The 19445-nt window shown below is 42.7% G+C and overlaps 1 protein-coding gene across 3 annotated transcripts; it reads right to left on the bottom strand.

The window, feature by feature from the left end:
- Nucleotides 1-10610: 10610 nt before the first annotated feature.
- Nucleotides 10611-19198, bottom strand: LOC115578041 (SLAIN motif-containing protein 1-like). 3 transcript variants are annotated; one of them, XM_030410898.1, is made up of 9 exons: nt 18632-19198; nt 18436-18549; nt 15275-15424; nt 14252-14294; nt 13790-14161; nt 12947-12999; nt 12254-12403; nt 11836-12172; nt 10611-11713 (listed from the first exon to the last, which is right to left on the bottom strand). In XM_030410898.1, the coding sequence occupies exons 1-9, from the start codon at nt 18918-18920 to the stop codon at nt 11638-11640; spliced, it is 1584 nt and encodes a 527-aa protein (XP_030266758.1). In that variant the 5' UTR covers nt 18921-19198; the 3' UTR covers nt 10611-11637. The 3 variants fall into 3 exon arrangements, with proteins under 3 accessions (XP_030266758.1, XP_030266759.1, XP_030266760.1); XM_030410899.1 differs by lacking the exon at nt 14252-14294 and having other exon boundaries at nt 12947-12958; nt 18632-19190; XM_030410900.1 differs by lacking the exons at nt 12947-12999; nt 14252-14294 and having other exon boundaries at nt 18632-19189.
- Between the last annotated feature and the right edge of the window lie 247 nt (nt 19199-19445).

Genomic DNA, 19445 nt, shown 5'->3' with positions numbered 1-19445 from the left:
TGTCTAATGACGCCTCTCCTCCCCCGTTTCCTGGCTTTCCAGCCCTGCTTGGTGCCCGGTCCAGGGTGTCGTCGTAGCTCCCCCGGCACTTTATGCAGCAGGTCAGGCGACGGTAGCACTCCACTGTCCCGCCGTCCCAGCAGCTCTGCCCAGCTGTACTTCAGCAGGCCGCCATTGACGGACTTCTCAGCATAACACCGAACGACTTGGCCAGATAGAATTAGCCATGTCAACACTAGTTGCGTTCTCCTCCAGTTCCTTTTACACACGCGCAACTTATAGTTCCCATCACGAATCATGTCCAGCGAATTTGCGCACTTGGTCCACATGTGAAAATCATAAAAGAAAGACTGAAAGGACGCCATCACAAATGAACAAATGAACGAACAAACGAGATGCAGCAAGAGCCCTCCTCCATGTCGCCAGCAGAGCAGCGCCATATTGGTGTATAGTCCCACAAACCAATGTTACCCGACCAAACAAAAGCTGAGGAAGAAAATACAGCAGATACACGTGAAGCATTTGTCCTTCTGCCTGTCCTCCCGTCCAGACTTTAACTCACCAAGTGTTTGTGTTGAAAAATAAATCTCTGTGACGGTCAGCCCTCCCAACTGAGACTTCAGTGAATTTTCCCCCAGAAAACAGTCTCCATCCCCGTTAGTGAGTCAGACAGCGTCGAGTTTACTGATGGTAATTATTTACTTATGTAACTGAGATCCTGACCCACCAAACATCCTTGAAAGTTACGTTTTTTGCTCTAAATCACTACACGTTATAACACCATCCATATGATTGTAAACTATTCCTGCAGCTCTCTACAGTAGTTGGTGGACCTCTGGTTTAATGCTGTTGTAATTTACTTCAGCCTGGCTCGTATCTTCTGACTGTCCGGTGGAAAGAGTTAAAGAGTTTAAGTTTCTCGGTTTATGGATGGATGATAGACTAACATGGAAAAGCCATATAGAAAAAATTGTATGCAAGTGTGAAAAGGTGATTAATATCCTTCGATGTCTGGCTGGGAGTGACTGGGGTGCTGATCGAGATACTCTATGATCTATCGTGCTATGATTAGATCTATTCTGGATTATGGTTGTGTGGTTTTTGGTTCAGCTGCCAAATCTGTGATATGTAAACTGGACCGGGTTCAGGCTAAGGCCTTGAGAGTCTGTAATGGTGCCTTTAGGATGACTCCTATTCCTGCTCTACTTATTGAAATGAGAGAATTACCACTGGAAATCAGGAGGAAAAAGCTAGAGCTCCATTACTGGGCTAAGCTAAGTTGCTCAAGTTATAGTTCTGCCTCAAGGTGTCTGCTAGAAAGTTCCTGGGAGTTTTCGGGTAATGGAAAGAAGCTAAATTTTTTACATTATATGAAACAGTTGGCAGGGGATTTTGGAGTAGAATGTCAGAGAATGGCTGGGCATGTGTGGACTCTTGTTCCGCCTTGGTTTCTTCCTGAACATGAGGTTTTGCTGTCTCTCCTCGAAGAAGGGAGAAATAGTCAGTGTAGAGATGTGAGAATGATCCTGAATCAGTTTGAAGGATTCATGAACATTTTTACTGATGGATCAAAGGATCCTGTCTCGGGAAAAACTGGGGCTGGGATTTTCGTTGCAGATGAGAATCTTCAATTTAGCATTCGCTTATCGGACAGTTTATCTGTATTTTCAGCTGAACTGTTGGCAATTTTAAAAGCTTTGGAGTGGATAGAGCAAAATAAGCCTCAGAACAATGTTATTTGTTCAGATTCTGCTGCCGCTTTGGTGGCTCTAGAAGTAGGCTCCTCAAGTGGCCGCCCGGATCTGGTAATGGAGATTCTGTGTTGTCTCTTAATAATTGAGAGTTCAGGGTGCCATTTGTGTTTTATGTGGGTGCCTGGACGCTTCGGGGTAGAGGGAAATGAAGTTGCCGACAGGTTGGCTAGAGAGTCATTGTCTAAAGAAAATATAGATTTGAATGTCATGATGGGTAAGAGTGAATGTGTGAGTATCTGTAATGAAAAACTTGAGTTGCAGTGGCAGAATGAGTGGAACCAGGAGCAGAGGGGAAGGCATTATTTTTGTTTGCAACCCTCAGTAAAGTGTAAAAAATGGAAAAGTATGTTTGGGCGGAAGGATTTATTGAGCCACCAAAACTCAACTTTAAAAATAACTTTTAGAAAAACAACCAGATAGATTAGTAACAAGTAAAAAAGTAAATGATAATAATATTTGTATGTTTGCGTGATGGCAACACGTACCGCTTGTCCAAAATCTTGACCAGTGTCTTGAAGCCTGGGTTGCTAACTGTACTGACAGGGCACATCATGTCCTCAGCTAGCATGAATGTCACAGCCTCCGTTATCTCTCGCTGTCGCCGGGAGCCGGTGGGATATGGAGCGGCACAGTAAAGAGTGTCATCAATGGAGGACTGCGGTGGCAGTGGCTGTGGCTGAAGTTGACGCTCTTGCACTTTTTTGGGTCTTTTGCTCCTTCAATACTTTGTCATAGACCACTTTATGGTTAAATAAATGTGACGTGTTGCTGTGGGGTGCAGACACGACGGTGTGACAAACAGTTCAAGGATGAAGCTGTTTTAACTAGGCTGAGGCTGGGGCATTGCTGTCTAGCAAGTTGCTTAAAAGTCATAGGTAAACATGAGAATGGGTTGTGTGAATGTGAAGAAATGGAGACGGTGGTGCATGTGCTTTTTTCTTGTAACCTATATTCCAGTCAGAGACGACAGCTCTTTATAGACCTGTATGATCTGGGTCTGACTGTGATTTCCTTTCGAGGTATCTTTGCATTAGGGGAAAAAAAAAAAAAATTAGAATCTTTTGGGAGGGCAGTATTAAAATGTTTGCACTCTGCTGGATTATATGAGAAAATTTAGTTAAGTAGTTCTGGTTATGATCAGTGGAGGGCAGCATTACGCTGGATAGCGTACAGCCTGCTAGAATTCCAGAAGAAGAAGCTAGCTGGCTAAAGGCTAACATTAGTGACCGTTAGCTAGCGCGCTAAAGGCCGCCAACGTTAGCTAACAGCCGTTAGTCACGCGAGTCCTTCTTCATTTGAACTTTTAGCTAGCTAGCTAACATTAGCTAACATGTCTGGAGACATGTGAACCACAGACAGACAGAAAGAAAGACCAGGGTTCTCCCCAGAAATTTTGAGTGAAGCGGCGCACCGTCTGTCCGGGGGGGGTGCGAACGCTCGTCAACGTCAGTCGGGGGGGGGAGAGATACGGACAGACGGTCATCGACTCCGTCAGCCGGGGGACGGACGGACGCTCATCGCCGTCAGCCGGGAGCTCCTAGCCGTCAACCGGGGGACGGACAGACGGACGCTCGTCACTGTCACGCGCGGAGTATAGCGGCGCTGACCTAGCGGTATAGTGGCGCAACGCCGCTGTTCCAGCGTCTGGGGAGAACCCTAAAGACAGATTCCTGGCTTCATAGTCAGATGTTCCTCTGGTCACACCTGGACACATCATGTTTACCACAGCAGATTTCAGACTAAGAGCATACTTGCCAACATTGGGTTGTGAAAATTAGGGAGATTTTTTTTCATCGATGTATCGGCCCAAGTAACAAGGTTCCTTCGCCAGGTGTGCGATTTATTTGTCATAATTTCTTGCCTTATATTTTAAACCACACATGTCCAAAATTCTTAGGACAGTGTTTCCCCTAAATTTTTTTATAGCAGCTGTGCTCTGAGTTGATAACCTAGCAACACTGGGGGTCTGGGGGCATGCCCCCCCCCCCCCCGGAAGAACATTTTGAAAAATTACCCTTTAAATCTCACCTACTGGTGAGATTTTTGAAAAAAAAATTCATTTTCAGAATTTCACAATCAGAATCTAAGACATTAGACAAAATAGTGTAGAAGCTGACATTGCTTCTTGAAAATATGTTAACATCCTGAGCATTAGAGAACTTTTTTATTTTCAGAAGTCAGTGGGCCACATGACATGGAAGCTATTGAGAAAAATAATCGTAATTTCTGCATATTAATATTCATATTAAATAGAGGAAGCACTAAAATTCAATAACATAGGTGTCTTATTCGTCCAGTTTACTGATACAATCTGCAGCTGGTTTGGAGTCACTGGGTTACATAACATGAAAGATAGTGAAAAGAACAGCAATTATTTTGTATTAATATATTTATGCTAAGTAATTTAATGACGGTCCCTAAATTAGTCTCCAGTGATTCAGTGCGAGGCTCTGGGAGGTGAGCTGACCGTCCTCCTGCTGCTCACACTGGGAGAACCTCAGTAAAGTCTCAGCTGGACCCGAGTAGATATCCACAGAATATCCAAACTGAAACTAACTTCGATGAGTCGCCTGTTGCAGCCTTTGAATAGGATGATGAGGATTTCAGTCACTCAACTTCAACGGTGACTTGTAGAAATTATACAAATAATGACAATAATAATCGATTTCAAGATAACTTAGGGTGTGGTGCTTTCACTGTGTGCAACTTAAATTCCCCATTCACCCGTGATTAAACCTACAGAAATCATGTCATCATCAAAATGAAATGTCATTATGTTTACCAATACCCAACCCATGCCTTGCGCAACGCCCCCGCGCCCCCCTCCAAAAAACAAGAAAAAGAACGGATTTGCATGAATCACGAGAGCCTCATTTTCAGGTCGGAAAAGCCGGATTGCGGGATTTATCAGGAACAATCACACACCTGCTCATCCGCACAGGCAGGCCAGGATTGCCAGATACTGCAACAAATATGCCCCACAATCTTACTTGTTTCCTTTACTGTAAAATCGGGAGATTAACGGGAGAAATTACTGACCGGGAGCATTGAGGGAGATAGGGTTAAAAATCGGGAGTCTCCCGTGTGAATCGGGAGAGTTGGCAGCTATGTAAGAGACATTTTCTGTCATTGTTTCTGCTTTTAATGGCATCAAACATGACATGAAGTTCTCCTCACAGTAACTATTACTGCTGTAATATACATCAGATATCAATCCAGCACCAAACTATAGTAACATGAACATGTCAACACATGAAACCATGAAACTGTTTCTATCACAACAGGTTCAGTGACACTTGTGAGGTTCTGGAGGGAAACAGTCTGGGAGTCTCTGTCACTTGGTTTTGTGGCAGAGGTCGGGAACCAACGTCCAATGTTTTCTGATTGATTTATGACGTATAAATTATATTTGTTTCTTTGCACAGTAAAACAAAGCAGCAGAAACACAGCAAGAACAAAAAGCAGACTGTGCAGCTGAGATTCAGAAAAGCCCTCCAAGCTTCAAACAGGAATCGGACCTCAAAAGTTCTGACGTCCAAATCCAAAAGTCCTATAATATACAAACATAAGCACAAGTTGACATTGGATCAAACAGCAAGCGTAAGGTCGCCCACAGGAAACAGCAACAACATCCAATAAAATAAAGATGAAGTGATAAATCCAACAGGAGGTTTGTGTGTGTTCTCAGATGTTGTCGTCCTCTTTCACACACACCAACATCCTGTGGCTCACTCTCAGTGTGTGAGGAGAGTGGCAGAGGTGAAGAGGTTCAGGGAGAACAGGGAGAAGCAGCCTGATGGACAGATTGTGTTTCTGTGTATGAGAGTCATGTCATGTCCGTGTTTGCATGCTGAAAGAGGATGTGCTGCTCTGACCCCCCTCCTCCTTTCAGGGTGGAGCCTGCTGGAGTCCGATGGTTGACACCAGGTCTGAGGAAGTGTGAGTGTCTTTTTACTTTCATTCATGAAAACACTGTGACATCAATCATTCACATCTGTGATGTCATCATCACACGGATGACACATTAATAACTGCAGCTGTGTTGTGTCTTTTTCTCTCCATCAGATTCCTGTGAGCTCACAGTCGACACAAACACAGTCAGCAGAAACATCAAACTGTCTGACAACAACAGGAAGATGACACGTGTGGAGGAGGATCAGTCATATCCTGATCATCCAGAGAGGTTTGAGTCCTGGTGTCCTCAGCTGCTGTGTAGAACTGGTCTGACTGGTCGCTGTTACTGGGAGGTCGAGTGGAGAGGAAATGTTTATATATCAGTGAGTTACAGAAGAATCAGAAGGAAAGGAGGCAGTGATGACTGTTGGTTTGGATGGAATGATCAGTCCTGGAGTCTGGAGTGCTCTGATGATGGTCGTTACTCTGTCTGGCACAATAACAGACCAACAGACATCTCCTCCTCCTCCTCCTCCTCCTCCTCCTCCTCCTCCTCTGGTAGAGTAGCAGTGTATGTGGACTGTCCTGCTGGCACTCTGTCCTTCTACAGAGTCTCCTCTGACTCACTGATCCATCTCCACACCTTCAACACCACATTCACTGAACCTCTTTATCCTGGATTTGGGTTCAGGTTCAGTTCTGGTTCCTCAGTGTGTCTGTGTGGTGTTTAGTGTGCAGAGTCTCCTCCTGTCACAGAAACATTGTCAGTGCTGAACAGTTGAGTCTGTACAGGATCACAGTCACATCAATCTTTCAGCTTCTTGTAATAAATTCATCAGTCAACTTTGTACAAAATGATTCAAACTGATTGAAAAGATTCTTCATTTACATTTTAAACTTTTTATTAAATCGTGTAAATTGTGTTGACTTGTACTTTCTGTCATGTGTTGTTTTGAATTCCGGCTCTTGTTCCAATAAAATCCAGAACTATTAGTGAAATGTAAGAAACAGAAAACATTGACTCGTCTGCAGCTTTAAATGTAAAGGATCATTGTGAACAAAGTTGTGAATGGACAGTAAAATATGATCAAATGTACTCGACACTCCACCTGAAACACTATGACTTGTTTGATGTGTTTCTAATGATGAAACCAAAAGTTTGATGGCGTTGGTTAACACATGTAATTATGTCCGTAGTGACGTGATAAACTGCACAACATCTGTTCATTTCTGTCTGATTATTATATGAGAAGAAAACACATTTCAATGACAATCATTGTGTTTCTCTCAGTGTTTTGTGGCTGTTGAAGTCCAGCTGTATTTTCAGGACGTTTGTTGGATTTGAATCTCATCCATGAAAATAAACAGCTGTGAGAAAAGTCTGAGGTCATGGTTTTGAATCTTGATTGAGTTTGTGTTTGATTCTTATGTATGGAATGAAAAGCGCCCAGAGAAGAACTTCCAGTGCCCGTGGGATTGGTAGTGCAGTGGGTCTGTTCCTGGCTTGTAGTAACACAGGTTACAGGTATGACCTCTGCCTCCTCCTAAAGGACCTGGGATGGAAGCAATGAACCAGCAGCAACTAAACTTTTATTGAAGTGTGAGGATGTGACAAAGTTTTAAATCAACCTGTTTCTAAAAGGTTTCCACCTTTTAAAGGACGAGATGAGATGTCAGAACAAGTATCGGAGCGCTGGGCGGTCCTTATACCTCCTGTGGTTGAGTTTGAGGATCTCGAACAGTTCTTTAGCACCACTTTAAGTGCATCATATGTGACAGTCAACCATAACTATCATTGAATAGTGACTCAGTGGACCAACATCCCAACACATGTGATCCACAACCCAACAGCAACTCCCAGAATGTGTCCAAACCTCAAGTAGAATCACGTCAACCAACACCAAGTCATGACATTACTTACTTGAGCAGGTACGCACGCCAGACTGAGGGATCAGTAATCAATAATTATTCATGAACCAGATTGGTTCAGCAGATTGAGCAGCACCTGGTGACAGAGGAGAGAAAAAACAACAGGGCCTGACTCTTTATGAAGCTGCTGCTCAGAAGAGGGAGTGAAAACCTCTGAGAGACTCTTTGGTTGTTGTGTCCTGTTAGTTCAGCAGGTTGAAAGCAGGGTTGGAAGTTTTGAGGTTGTGGGTTGAAGTCTTGATTTATTTTTTTGAGTGTTGAGAAAAGAGTGAAATGTGAAAGAACAAAGAGCATCAGTCAGATCTAGTAGCTCAGGCTGATAGAAGCCTGATCAATAGTCTTGAGGTCGCTGGTTTGGGTGCAATTATTATAATATTCGGACTGAAAAGCTGAAACTCAAAGGCGCCCAGAGAAGCAATCCTAATGCGAAGTGGACTTTGTAGTGTGGTGGGTTATGCAACTGACTGGCAGCAGGAAAAACAAGGGTTGGAAGTTTGTGGTTTAATTCTTGATTGATGTTCAAAAGAATCAAAGACTATCACTCAGATCCAGTAGCTCAGGCTGATGCGGTCCTGAGGCTTGAAGAAAAAAAAGCTTTATTGTCATTTAGTTGTACCAACAAAAGTAGTGCAACAGAAATGAGATTACGTTTCTCCAGCATCAATAACACAAACACAGTAAACACAGTCAGTTTTGAATGCTGCTGTCCACCAAAAGGTTTCCACCTTTCAGAAACAGGTGAGCATCATCAAAGATTGTATAGTCTTAGGGTTGACTTTCACCAAAAAGACAACCCTAAGACTATGCAAACTTTGAAAGGTGGAAACCTTTTAGAAACAGGTGAGCATCAGATCAGAAGTGCTGAGGATGTGAGGTTCATAATTTTGAAGCTGAACACAGAGAAAAAGACTCAAAACCTTCAAGGAACTGATCATAAGACTCAGTAATCAAGTTGTTCAGGATGTTTGGGAATTCCTTGCAGTTTTTCATGATGTGAGTTGGACTGACTTTGGAGTCTGTTACCAAAAAGAAGAAGTGAAAACTCCTAATGAAGCTGAATTATGTCACGGCAAGTAGCTCAGTTAGTAAGAAGACTGAGCAGAAGATCCAAAGGTTGTGGATTCAATCCCCATTGAATATTGAAATTTTGACAAGGTGTTCATCAAAAAAGGCCTTAAAATGCTTTAAAAGTGAAAACAGCCCCACAGGTGAGCTGGGGATTGATCCCTGAACCTCAGGTGTTGAGAATAGAATCTCACATCCTCAGCATTTCAGATTTGATGCACACCTGTTTCAGAAAGGTGAGCATCGGATGAGAAGTGCTGAGGATGTGAGATTCAACACTTTGAAGCTGAACACCGAGAAAAAGACGTGAAACCTCCAAGAAACAGTTTAGAAGGCTCGCTGATCAAGAAGCTCAGGATATTTGGGAATTCATTGCAGTTTTTCATGATGTGGGTTTGATCCTAACTGAAACCTTTGACTTTGGCGTCTGTTGTCAAAAAGAAGAAGTGAAAAGCCCTAATGAAGGTAAATTATATCAGAGCAAATAGTTTAGTGAGTAAGAAGACTGAGCAGAAGATCTGAGGTTGTGAGTTCAAGCCCTGGTGAAGCTGAGGATTTTACCGATATGTCCTCTTAAAATGCTTTAAAGCTCAAAACACCCTGATGGACCAGCCAGGATTTGATCCCTCAACCTCAGAAGAAGAGCAGCAGCATCTCATCTTATTGAGCTATTTCACTACACAATAAACTCAGTTCACAGTATATATAACATAACTAAATGTGCAGGAGAGCAATAATTTGGTTTTTACAACATAAAGATTATCAGAGGATCAATCCCACAACCTCACAGTCTGAAGGCAGCAGTGTAACAAACATTTACAAGCATGAAAACATCATTTCAGCCGTCGATCTCAAATTCTGCTTCTAGTGGTTCTTTGCTCCCAGCCCGAACACGTCCTTACATAAATCAATCTGATGAAACTTTCAGCAGCTGAAGCTCGACTATCACAACAACCTTTGTGATACTAAATTTTGTATACTTTTGTTCAGAAACTCCACATTAAATTCTGATGTCACAGCCAAATGATAATTTGTTGTCCAAAAAGTCTTTGCAGGAGCGAAACAAGCATCAGAGTTTCTGTGTTTTTTGTTTTGTTGGTTTGTCACCAAGATTACACAAAAACTGTTAAACAGATTTACATGAAACTTGGCTGGAGGATGAGTTTTGGCCCACGATTGAACCAATTAACTTTTGGTGTGGATCTTGATAAAGTGACACATCCAGTAGTTGTTTTCTCACTTACTTCAACATTGCGATTTTTGACTTTTGTCTCAATAAATACATTAATAACTACGTTGATTAAAAAACAAAAAACTTCTTTATTTCACAATACATTACTGTGTAAAAATGACACCTGGTCATTTTTCAAATCAAAATATTTACTATCTCTGCCTAAGAAGTTATGATTTTGTCTGTGTCCATTTTTTTGTTGGTTTGTTACCAGGATTACACAAAAACTACTTAACGGATTTTTATGAAACTTGCTAGAGGATCGGTTTTGGTCCTCAATCGAACCAATTAACTTTTGGTGTGGATCTGGAAAAAGTATACAAGAATTTTTTATTTTTTTTGGTTACTTTAAAAAACAAAAAAAAGTTTTTATTGGTGATAAAGTTTACAAAACAAACCAGTTATTAGTTATTCCCTATTTATGTGGTCATTTTTCAGTATGTATTTTTATACATTAAACTGAATCATGAAAAGTCTCCTTTTGTCCTCCACATTTCACATAACAGTCTAACAGCAGGGCTCTTTACAAATCACCGGGTTCAGATTTAAGTTATGTATTATTCATGCAGTCTTTCTGGGGGAATACTTTGCAGTCATTTGTATTAAACCCACAGTGAGCTGTCTGAAATTCTACCACTAGATGGCAACATTGAAATGCATCAACAACCTACCTCTCTTGTTGCATACCGATTAGATTATATAAATCCAGTTTCAACATAAAGCAGTGAGGAACAAAATCATCTTTAATTCAGTGTGTTTTATTAAAATGTTCCACTCATTCAGTCCATCACAGTAACAAAAGTGTCGGGATTTTGTGAAATGTGAAAAACACAAGTCAAATATTACAAACAGAGGGTGCTACATTATGCCGTGTACAACTGTGAAATCTCCCCCCAAAAAAAACACTTAATTAACAGTTTTTTTCCCCCTTAAATCCAGAAGATACAAAGTAAAAGCAGTGCAAACATCAGTAAACAGAACGTAAAAATATCAGTAAGTGTATACAAAGTGCAACAAGAACAGATCCCTTTATAGGTCAATTTTAAAGTGTTAATATGCACAAAGTCTGTGGTGAGACAATTTTGTAAACACATTCAAACATTTTCCTTTTGGTCAAGATTCACATTTAAAATTCAATAATATTGCATCAATATATATTTATAATGTATGCACACTTAATAGTTAAGATTTGTACACGAATACATACTTTAACGTCTTGTAAAAATTAGACCAAATGTGCCCAAAAACGAACAGGGACTGATTACATGTTTTTTAGCAGCATTGTTGGCGCTTGTTGCCAGAAGGGAAAAAACACCTGATTAGTCAAAAACAGTTTATTCAAAATAATAAATATATAAATAAATAAATACAGTATTGTGAAGACTTGTATCATAAAAACTGGCAGCCCTCTTCAGCATGTTAGTATCACTGGTAGCCTAAAGACAGTGGTTTTATTGCACAAGAGCAACAGGGAGCGACTCCCCCTTGGCACGTACCAAACTCACTCAAATCCAGAAGAAAAAATAAACGACAACCCGCCTTCCCCGAAGAAATTCTGCATAGAATTGGATTGACGACGCGTGAAGACCACCTCCGCTGTTTGAGCTATTCTATGCAGGATCTCAGATTTAAGGTGAAGTTAACAGTTTACTTTTTGGTCAAAACCCCCCCATTCAAAAACGTCCCCCTTTTTGTTCCACGTTGAGGCGTAGTGAGTTACCCCAGCCAGCGGGGCAGCCACTGCACTACTGCATCCGGGTCTCATCAGTAGCAGCCGTCTCTCCAGGTGCTGTCACGAAGGGCACTGAGGGTGGACAAGCTCTTTGGAGGAGTCAGTAAACTGAAGAAAACAAGAAGAAAGTTTAGTGGCCAAGACTCAGGATGGAACTAACCCACAGGGGCTGCTAAATAAGAGCTGATGTTACTATTTAAAGACACATTTTGTAAAAGCAAACGTGTTACCTTCGTGTTGGTTGGGCCACCTTGCTGCGAGGGGTGGAGATTGGGGTGCCAACAAAGGAGGCGGGGCGGGGCAGACCACTGCGGGGCGTGGCCGGGGTCGACGTGGGCGTCCCTCCTCCACCAGGTGGTTTACTGAGCATTGGGATCCCGCTGCCCACCCCGCTGTTACCCCCAGCAGTGCCGCCGCTCAGAGACTGCAGGCTGGTGGAGGTCGGCATGGAGGCCGAGCCCTTGATTGTGGGGCTGACGTAGGCGGTGGCCTTTAACGTTTGACGTGACAAGGAGGTGAAGTTCCCGACGCTCTGGACCCTGTTCTGCAGCTGTCCGGGGGAGGGGACTGAGAGGGAAAAGACAATCAGTGATCCTTTCTGCTGAACAATACTTTAATTAAACTATTAGAGGGGAGCAGGTGTCTTACTGGAGGACTGCAGTCGAGTCAGCCCGCTGGACGAATCAAAACTCTGGCTGTTACGAAGCAAACAAGGGGAAGCGCTGGGATTGGTCGGAATGGGCACACTGGGCATGCTGGGAGCTCTGACAAGGTTAGGCATGCTCCTCCGCAGCTTATCTAACAGAGACACACAGATTAAACCCACACAGATGTGAACAAACGACGATAAAAGCATCACTTAAATGCAAAAGATACAAAAACACCGTTACATATAGTTAGCTGTCCGTCATGCCGGTTCTTTTATTCCGACTCCGTCCCTTCAGACGGCTCACAAAGCTGGCTGTGATCTCCTTTAGCGTAACAGCTAGTTTCCAGCCCCCTCAGTCAGATATACACTCGCTAACTCTTAATCCCATCAAACTCTCTCTCGTCTCAGAGCGGAAGCACAAGCCAGTCTGGGAGCTTTAAGAGCGGTTGTACAAGAGGCTTAGACAGAGTTATTAATACGTGGAGGGAACATCGGCGTGGGTCAGTTTAGGGCGTCGATGGAGGAGTTAAGGAGCGGAGGTGGGGGAAACGTTTCAAAAAGTAAAGAAACACATTTATAAGTGATGAATCAGTGGGTTTAACATGGGTGTTCTCATCGAGAGAAGTTGGATTAATGATCATAAACAAAAAGGTTAGAGACTCTGAGTTTAGTGCAGAACGGGGTCGACTTACTCTCAAAATCGGCTGGATGACACGACGAAGTTTCCCCAAAACAATACGGCCAACAGCACACACAAAATATACAAATACACACATAAATATTTCACGTACAACAACATGTACACAAAGAGATAACTGATTAGTAGTGTTCACAGATCACAGTGGCAGATTTCAAGGTTGGCAAGGTCGAAGCTACGGAGGACTGGAACGGGCAAAATTTAAAACAGATAGAAAATGTGAGTATTTCTTAGTGTTTGTATGAATTACCCTATTTATTAACTTTATCTACAGAGCAGTAATAACATCTCACCTTTTAAAGAGAAGGCTAAAAAATGGCTGAAGTCTGTTGTTCATAATCAGTTTTTTAGTTACAAGTTTAAATTTTCCAAAATAAATATGGAAATACATCCATGACTTTTTTGTTCAATCCCAACAAAATCAATATGTTAAAAATGTATTTATATTCTTTTAGCTCTGTTTTAGTCTCCGCCATCTCTTGTCATTTTTGCAGCTAAATGCTACACTAGCATGTTGCTAACATTGGTTGTCAGCTATTTGGTGCTTGGCACTTTGCATACATCGAAAAAAAAGTTATAAATATGAGGGCTGAGAGTGACAGAAAAAGTAAAGTTTTGCGTTTAAAACAAAAAAATGATCTGAAAGACTGTAAAACATCAGCAGAGTTTGATATACTGCCATTTTAATTATCGATTGATCTTCTGAGAAGAAGCAACATAAAATTTAATCTTCAATCTTGAATATTTAGAGCAGCTTAAAGCGCTTTGCCTTCTCTTCACCTCAGTAAGAATCTGCACAGACTTTCAGGACACAGGTTAAATAAAAGTTATGTCTCACCTGATCCGGGTCTGAAGCCCTGGGGCTCGGCTGCGCTGAGGCTGCCCAGGCCCAGGCCCAGTCCCAATCCCTGGGGCGGAGGCTGGAAGGCGAACCCAGCGGAAGGGTACGGCGGCGTTGAGGGTGTGGAAGGAGGGGTGCACAGGGAGCTTGTGCTTCTTCGCCAGTCTCGGATGCTGGAGAAGGTGTGGGAGTGCGGAAGGCGGGTGAGGCGCGGCTGTGGCGGGGGCAGGAGGCCGTAGTCTTCGTCGTCCTCCTCGTCTTCCTCCTCCAGGTCGGGGCCGGCGCTGAGCTGGCTGAGCTGGAAGGTGAAGCTCTGGCTGCGGCGGTTGGCCAGGACCGACGACGTGCTGGCGTAGTCCTGTCTTAGACCTGGGGGAGCGAGATATGAGGACACGCGAGCAAAACCCACACATACACAAACACACATGGTAGGGACACACACACACAGACAATCATCACCTCCTGGGGTTAATGAAGCTGAAGTAGCGATGGGCTCTGAGATCTGGTGCCATATGTTAAAATATTAAAGAGGAGGGAACAATAGAGACAGATGGACAGCATGAGAAGAGAGCTGGCAAACAACGACACACAGACAACTAGAAAGAACTGGAATACACACAAAATACACAACATGGAAGCAGTTTTCACAAAAACACTCTCAAATTCTTTTTTTCCTTTTTTTTTTACTAGATTTTGTCTGAAATACAGCTGAATATTTAACATTTAAGATCGCTTGTTAAAGTTTTTGGATCCGGCCAAAACTTGTCTGTTACACGAAAAACCGTCAAGTGTGGATAATTAGCATAAGCAACACTTTGCTAGATGTTTATATAGCGTTTAATTAAACATATCTTAAGTATCAATATGGATTGGTCAACACACAAGGTCAGAGGTTTTAATTATATTCGTGGCACTTATAGAACTGGGATGGGAGAGACAAAGATGCTAATAGGAAGTAAGTAAACTTCTTGTAGAACATAGAAATATAAGGTGGTAGAAGTGCTCATGGTTCGGATTGTGTCTCAATTTTGAGTCATGGATCGGATAATTTACTCGATCAGAAACAAATTTAAAGAAAAAAAAGAAAAGGGAAAAGGGTTTAAATTTCTTGTGAGAAAATTTAAAGTTAAACTGCAAAATATACCAGAAGTTGGGAAATGTAAATGAACGCAGATAAAATCTGATTCATAGACCTCGGCTTGGTTTTAAAAAAATTATTCTGATGCAGCGAGGCAGTTAATGTTGTTAGTTCCACCTGTGAACGAGTCAAGTATCTGCTGTGAAGATTGTTTATTCAACCCTACATTCACGCCTCCGGCCCCACAGTTTGGGAGCCACTGACCTAAAATAAGAAACAATACCAGCAGCATGCAGCGAGCTAAATTCCCTACAATTTAGAGCTTTAATTATACACCAGAGCAGAGCTGAGCTGTGCTGTGCTGCGGAGACAAACACTGCCGTCAGACGTGTTAAATAACTTACTCTCCTCCTGCAGCCGGGCCATCACCTGGACGTCAGTGAGGTCGTGCAGTTTGTATCCCAGAGCGATGGAGTCGTCCTCCGCCTCTGAAGCACCGAGGTCGCTGTCCATGGACGACTGGGGGCTGAGGGCGGAGCGTCGGAGGCTGCGGCCTTCAAAAAACGAAAACAGACCCGGTGTGAGAAAACAGAATCTGCAGGTTTTTTTCCTGCTCTGGAGCTCGTTTGCGACTCCGCCACAGGAGTTAAACAAATGAGAGTTTTGGCAGCTCGGTAATGAGAAAAGCCCCCTCGAGTCTTCTGAGTGCTCTCCACATAAAGATGAAGGATCCAAACTAATGGACTCGGATACTTGGCTGGGAGAATTAGAGCCTATTAAGCGGCAGTGAGGCAGAATATTATCACAGAGGTTATACCAGCGTCTCCCCGCTTAATGATATTCATCAAATCTGAGCTCCAACCTGCTCTTTAAAATAATCCTTCCATCGTTTGTGTCATTATAATTACTTTTGTCACATTTTGCTCTTACGTGGTCACACAGGAGAAGATTTCTGCTTCTTTATTGGGTCATATTTTATCCAACTACTTCCTTCTACAGCATTCAAAGTGTTTACAGCAAGGTAAACGTGGTTAAGATCAGAAATCTGGACGAGAAATCATGCAAATATCTAAAATCTTGGACCACATTTGGATACATCTCTACGACTAAACTGCTCAAGTTTGTAAAGACGGCGCTCTTAAAGGAGAACTTCAGTCGATTTAAACATGCAGCTTCATTGCTCAAGCTACCCTTGACTTGCCAGTACCGAAGACACGAACAAATTTGGTCCAGCCATTACAGGGCTCCGTGAACGGAGACTTAGCATTGAACGCTAACAGCATGGGGTCAGAACTTTACACTGTGTTTTAAGCGTCTTTACATGCTCCACATCTCACACCAAAAGTTATGCAACATCAGCAGACACCTTACAACACAGCACTGTAGCGTGTATGACTCAAAATGAATAAAAAAGTAGTTAAAACAGTGTGTTTGTGCAAGCAGCTACTTACCTGTTTGTTGACATCCGTGTCTTCCTGTAGCTAGACCAAACTAGTCAATCCATCGAGCGTGCGCTTACTCCCTCACTGGCGGAGACGGAAATGTAATCCAGCATTTTCGTGTTTATGTTCATAATGTACATGTCCATGTTACAGCCTGTCATGAGCCATGAGCCTTACAATAGCCTGTTAAGCCTGTTAAGTGCACACTCGATGGATATGCTAGTTTGGTCTAGCTACCGGAAGACGCGGATGTCAACAAACAGGTAAGTAGCTGCTTGCACAAACACACTATTTTAACTACTTTTTTATTCATTTTGAGTCATACACGCTACAGTGCTGTGTGCTAAGGTGTCTGCTGATGTTGCATAACTTTTGGTGTGAGATGTGGAGCATGTTAAGACGCTAAAAACACAGTGTAAAGTTCTGACCCCATGCTGTTAGCGTTCAATGCTAAATCTCCGTTCACGGAGCTCTCTGTGTTCGCGTCTTCGGTACTGGCAAGTCAAGGGTAGCTTGAGCAATGAAGCTACATGTTTAAATCGACCGAAGTTCTCCTTTAAGAGTCACTTCCTGTCTCCACTTCGGGAAACGAGCTGGAGGTCAATTCAGTCTAATTGAAGATTTGAACAAGAGCACAGATAATGACTGATCCTTTCACCCGACAGCCACTGAAGTAAAAACTGGATGCATTATTTTAACAAGCCACAAATATTCCAAACACACTGACAGTAAAATGGCATCGGGCCTGTTCAGATCCTCGGATTCACTCAACTGTTTAAAAAAAAATAGGGCCAGACATGTTTTTTTCCAAAGGATGCAGACAAGTAGGACATAAATCTGCTGGTGATATTCACTACCGACTTTTCACTACTGCCTGGTGTCGCTATGCAGCTCAGATAACTACCAGTAAAATACATGTTTATTTGTTTGAATTGAATTCAATCTGAGGTTGAGCGTTCAACAAAAACTGTACCGAAAACATACATGTCAGACACACTGAGTGACTCCAAACCTCTGTTACTTCTTTGGCAGAATTTCCTCTGAGGACCAAATCTTTGTAAATTAAGTTAGTGAAGATGGATTTATTGTTTATGGTCGGACAATGTGGCCGCAAGACTTTCTGCAGTCCAAGAACTTTAAATTTTTACTGTATTTAGGCAAGAAAAGGGAAATAAAGAAGACATAGTCATATTTTTGAGTCCCACAGACTTTTAAAGAACAGTTTGAACAAGAACATGGTTCCTGTAGGGACTATGCACAGATAATCCAAAGGTAGTGATTACATTGATTGCACAAAAATATATCTTTATATATTTCTGTCGCAATTTACCAGGATAACATTATAGTATTATTGAAAAGTTATACTTGTGTGTTTTTTTTTAAACGCTCAAAAATCCTTATGGAGTTTGGTTGGTGGAATTTGGACTTTGCATTTTTCCACCTGTGTGAAAAAGTACTAACGAATGTTGGACGCTCTAAACAGTTGCCGATTAGTTCGACTGACTGTTGCACAGACACGCAGGAGTCAATGTTAAATAAAGGTTTTGGGTTTCACATCTGAGTGTAGTCTACAGCCGAAAACGCTCAAAAATCCTGATGGAGTTTGGTTGCCATGGCTCCGGATATTATAAGTTCCTATTGATGAAACACACATGGAGCTGAGAGATGAAAGTGACTTTAAAATGTGGAACAACACACGGCGTATCTCAAGAGTATTAACCCCAGAACTCTGTTTGGACTCGCACCGTCAAATTCCGCACCGGAATTGATCCCGGGGCTGCAGAGCCCCCCGTGGCAGTCAGTTCCCTGCAGCTTCGCCCTCTGCCGAGTCTGGAACATTCGTTTTTCTTTCCATCACCAATAATGCACAGAGAGGCTGCGGCGCGCTTTGATTCCCGCGACTGAAAACGCAGCTCGAAAGCTGCTGCAGAGAAAATATTCTGCTCACTCCCACGACTTCACGAGTTGAAATAACGTGGAAGAGAGCTCGCGGCTGACCCAGTTCTAGACGCGGCGTCTTCACCTGCACATTAACATGCTGATCAACAGAAGAACACTCAGTTTGGTGTTCTGCTCCGTGTGAGGAAGGAAAAAAGGGGAAGGAAGGGGCGTCTAAAGCTTACTGCGATGGTGAGGGAAGAACGTGGGAGTCCTCTCAGATACGGGGGAGAGATCCTTCCCTACGGGGCTCAGCGTCCGATGGAGGGCCGGGTGGAGAGGGGAGGAGAAGGATGGAACTAAGGGAGAAAATTATAGTGTGACTTCAAGGGTTGAAACTCAAACATCATCGACAGTAGAGGCCTGTATTTGAGAGGTTACCGTGTCTGTCCAACGGCTGAGGGGTGGAGCAGGGTTTGGGTACAGGGGAGGAAGCACCGATGGGCGACACTCCGGCCACTCGACTCAGGGGAGGAGGAGGGCCGGGGGTGGAGGAAGTGGAGGTGGAGGAGGGGGAAGGGCTGGAGAGGGAGCTACGCCACCTGGAGACTGAGGAGGAGGAGACAAGGAGGAAACATTTATACAACCATACAAGTATTATTCTTATTAGTATCATTTTAAAAAAGGAAAAATAAGCTTTTTTGTCTTCTTTTGTTTTGTTTATCAACATGCCCCAGTTCTTCACATCAATCACTCCGTTCTCTCTCTCCAACACGCTTTAATGCTTTTCGTCTTTTCCCTCTTTTGTGTTTTTGTTTCCTTTGGTCTCGTGTGTTTCATGTCCTGTTCTCTGACGTCTTACCTTTTGTGTCATATTTTTGTCACATTTAAATAACAAAAGAATAAGACTAAGAAAAGAAAGGGAGGCACTGAAATCCACTCCAGATCTTTCTCTTTCTGCAACCTATACGCATTATTCATCTCACAGAATGGTGATTTACATCCGCTAATAAACACACTTTTATACAAAATTTAAGTCACAGTCCGAGGGATATTCAACCCACTCAGGTTGCAACTAACGATTATTTTGAATTTCAATTAATCTGCAGATTATTTTCACGATTCCCAATTTCTCAAAATCCAAAAGGTGATGTCTTTAAATGTCTTGTTAGGTCAAAACCCAAAACAGACTCCCATATCTGCATGAAAATGTGCTTTACTACAATTTATCGACTGCCGCCTGGCAAAAGATACA

The sequence above is a fragment of the Sparus aurata genome, unplaced genomic scaffold, assembly GCF_900880675.1.
Source record: "Sparus aurata unplaced genomic scaffold, fSpaAur1.1, whole genome shotgun sequence".
Classification (NCBI taxonomy): Eukaryota; Metazoa; Chordata; class Actinopteri; order Spariformes; family Sparidae; genus Sparus; species Sparus aurata.
The sequence above is the reverse complement of the archived record's forward strand: the minus strand, read 5'-3'. Positions and strand labels throughout refer to the sequence as shown.

Bases quoted from the DNA above. Each gene is read 5' to 3' on its own strand.
- LOC115578041 (XM_030410898.1), bottom strand. From the start codon at position 18,920: ATGTTGATAAACAAAACAAAAGAAGACAAAAAAGCTTATTTTTCCTTT. The intron at 15,425-18,435 runs GTAAGCTTTAGA...CGTTTTTTGAAG, and splicing joins GTTCTTCCCTCACCATCGCA to GCCGCAGCCTCCGACGCTCC. The intron at 13,000-13,789 runs GTGAGACATAAC...TTGTGTGTGCTG, and splicing joins GGGCTTCAGACCCGGATCAG to TTGGCCGTATTGTTTTGGGG.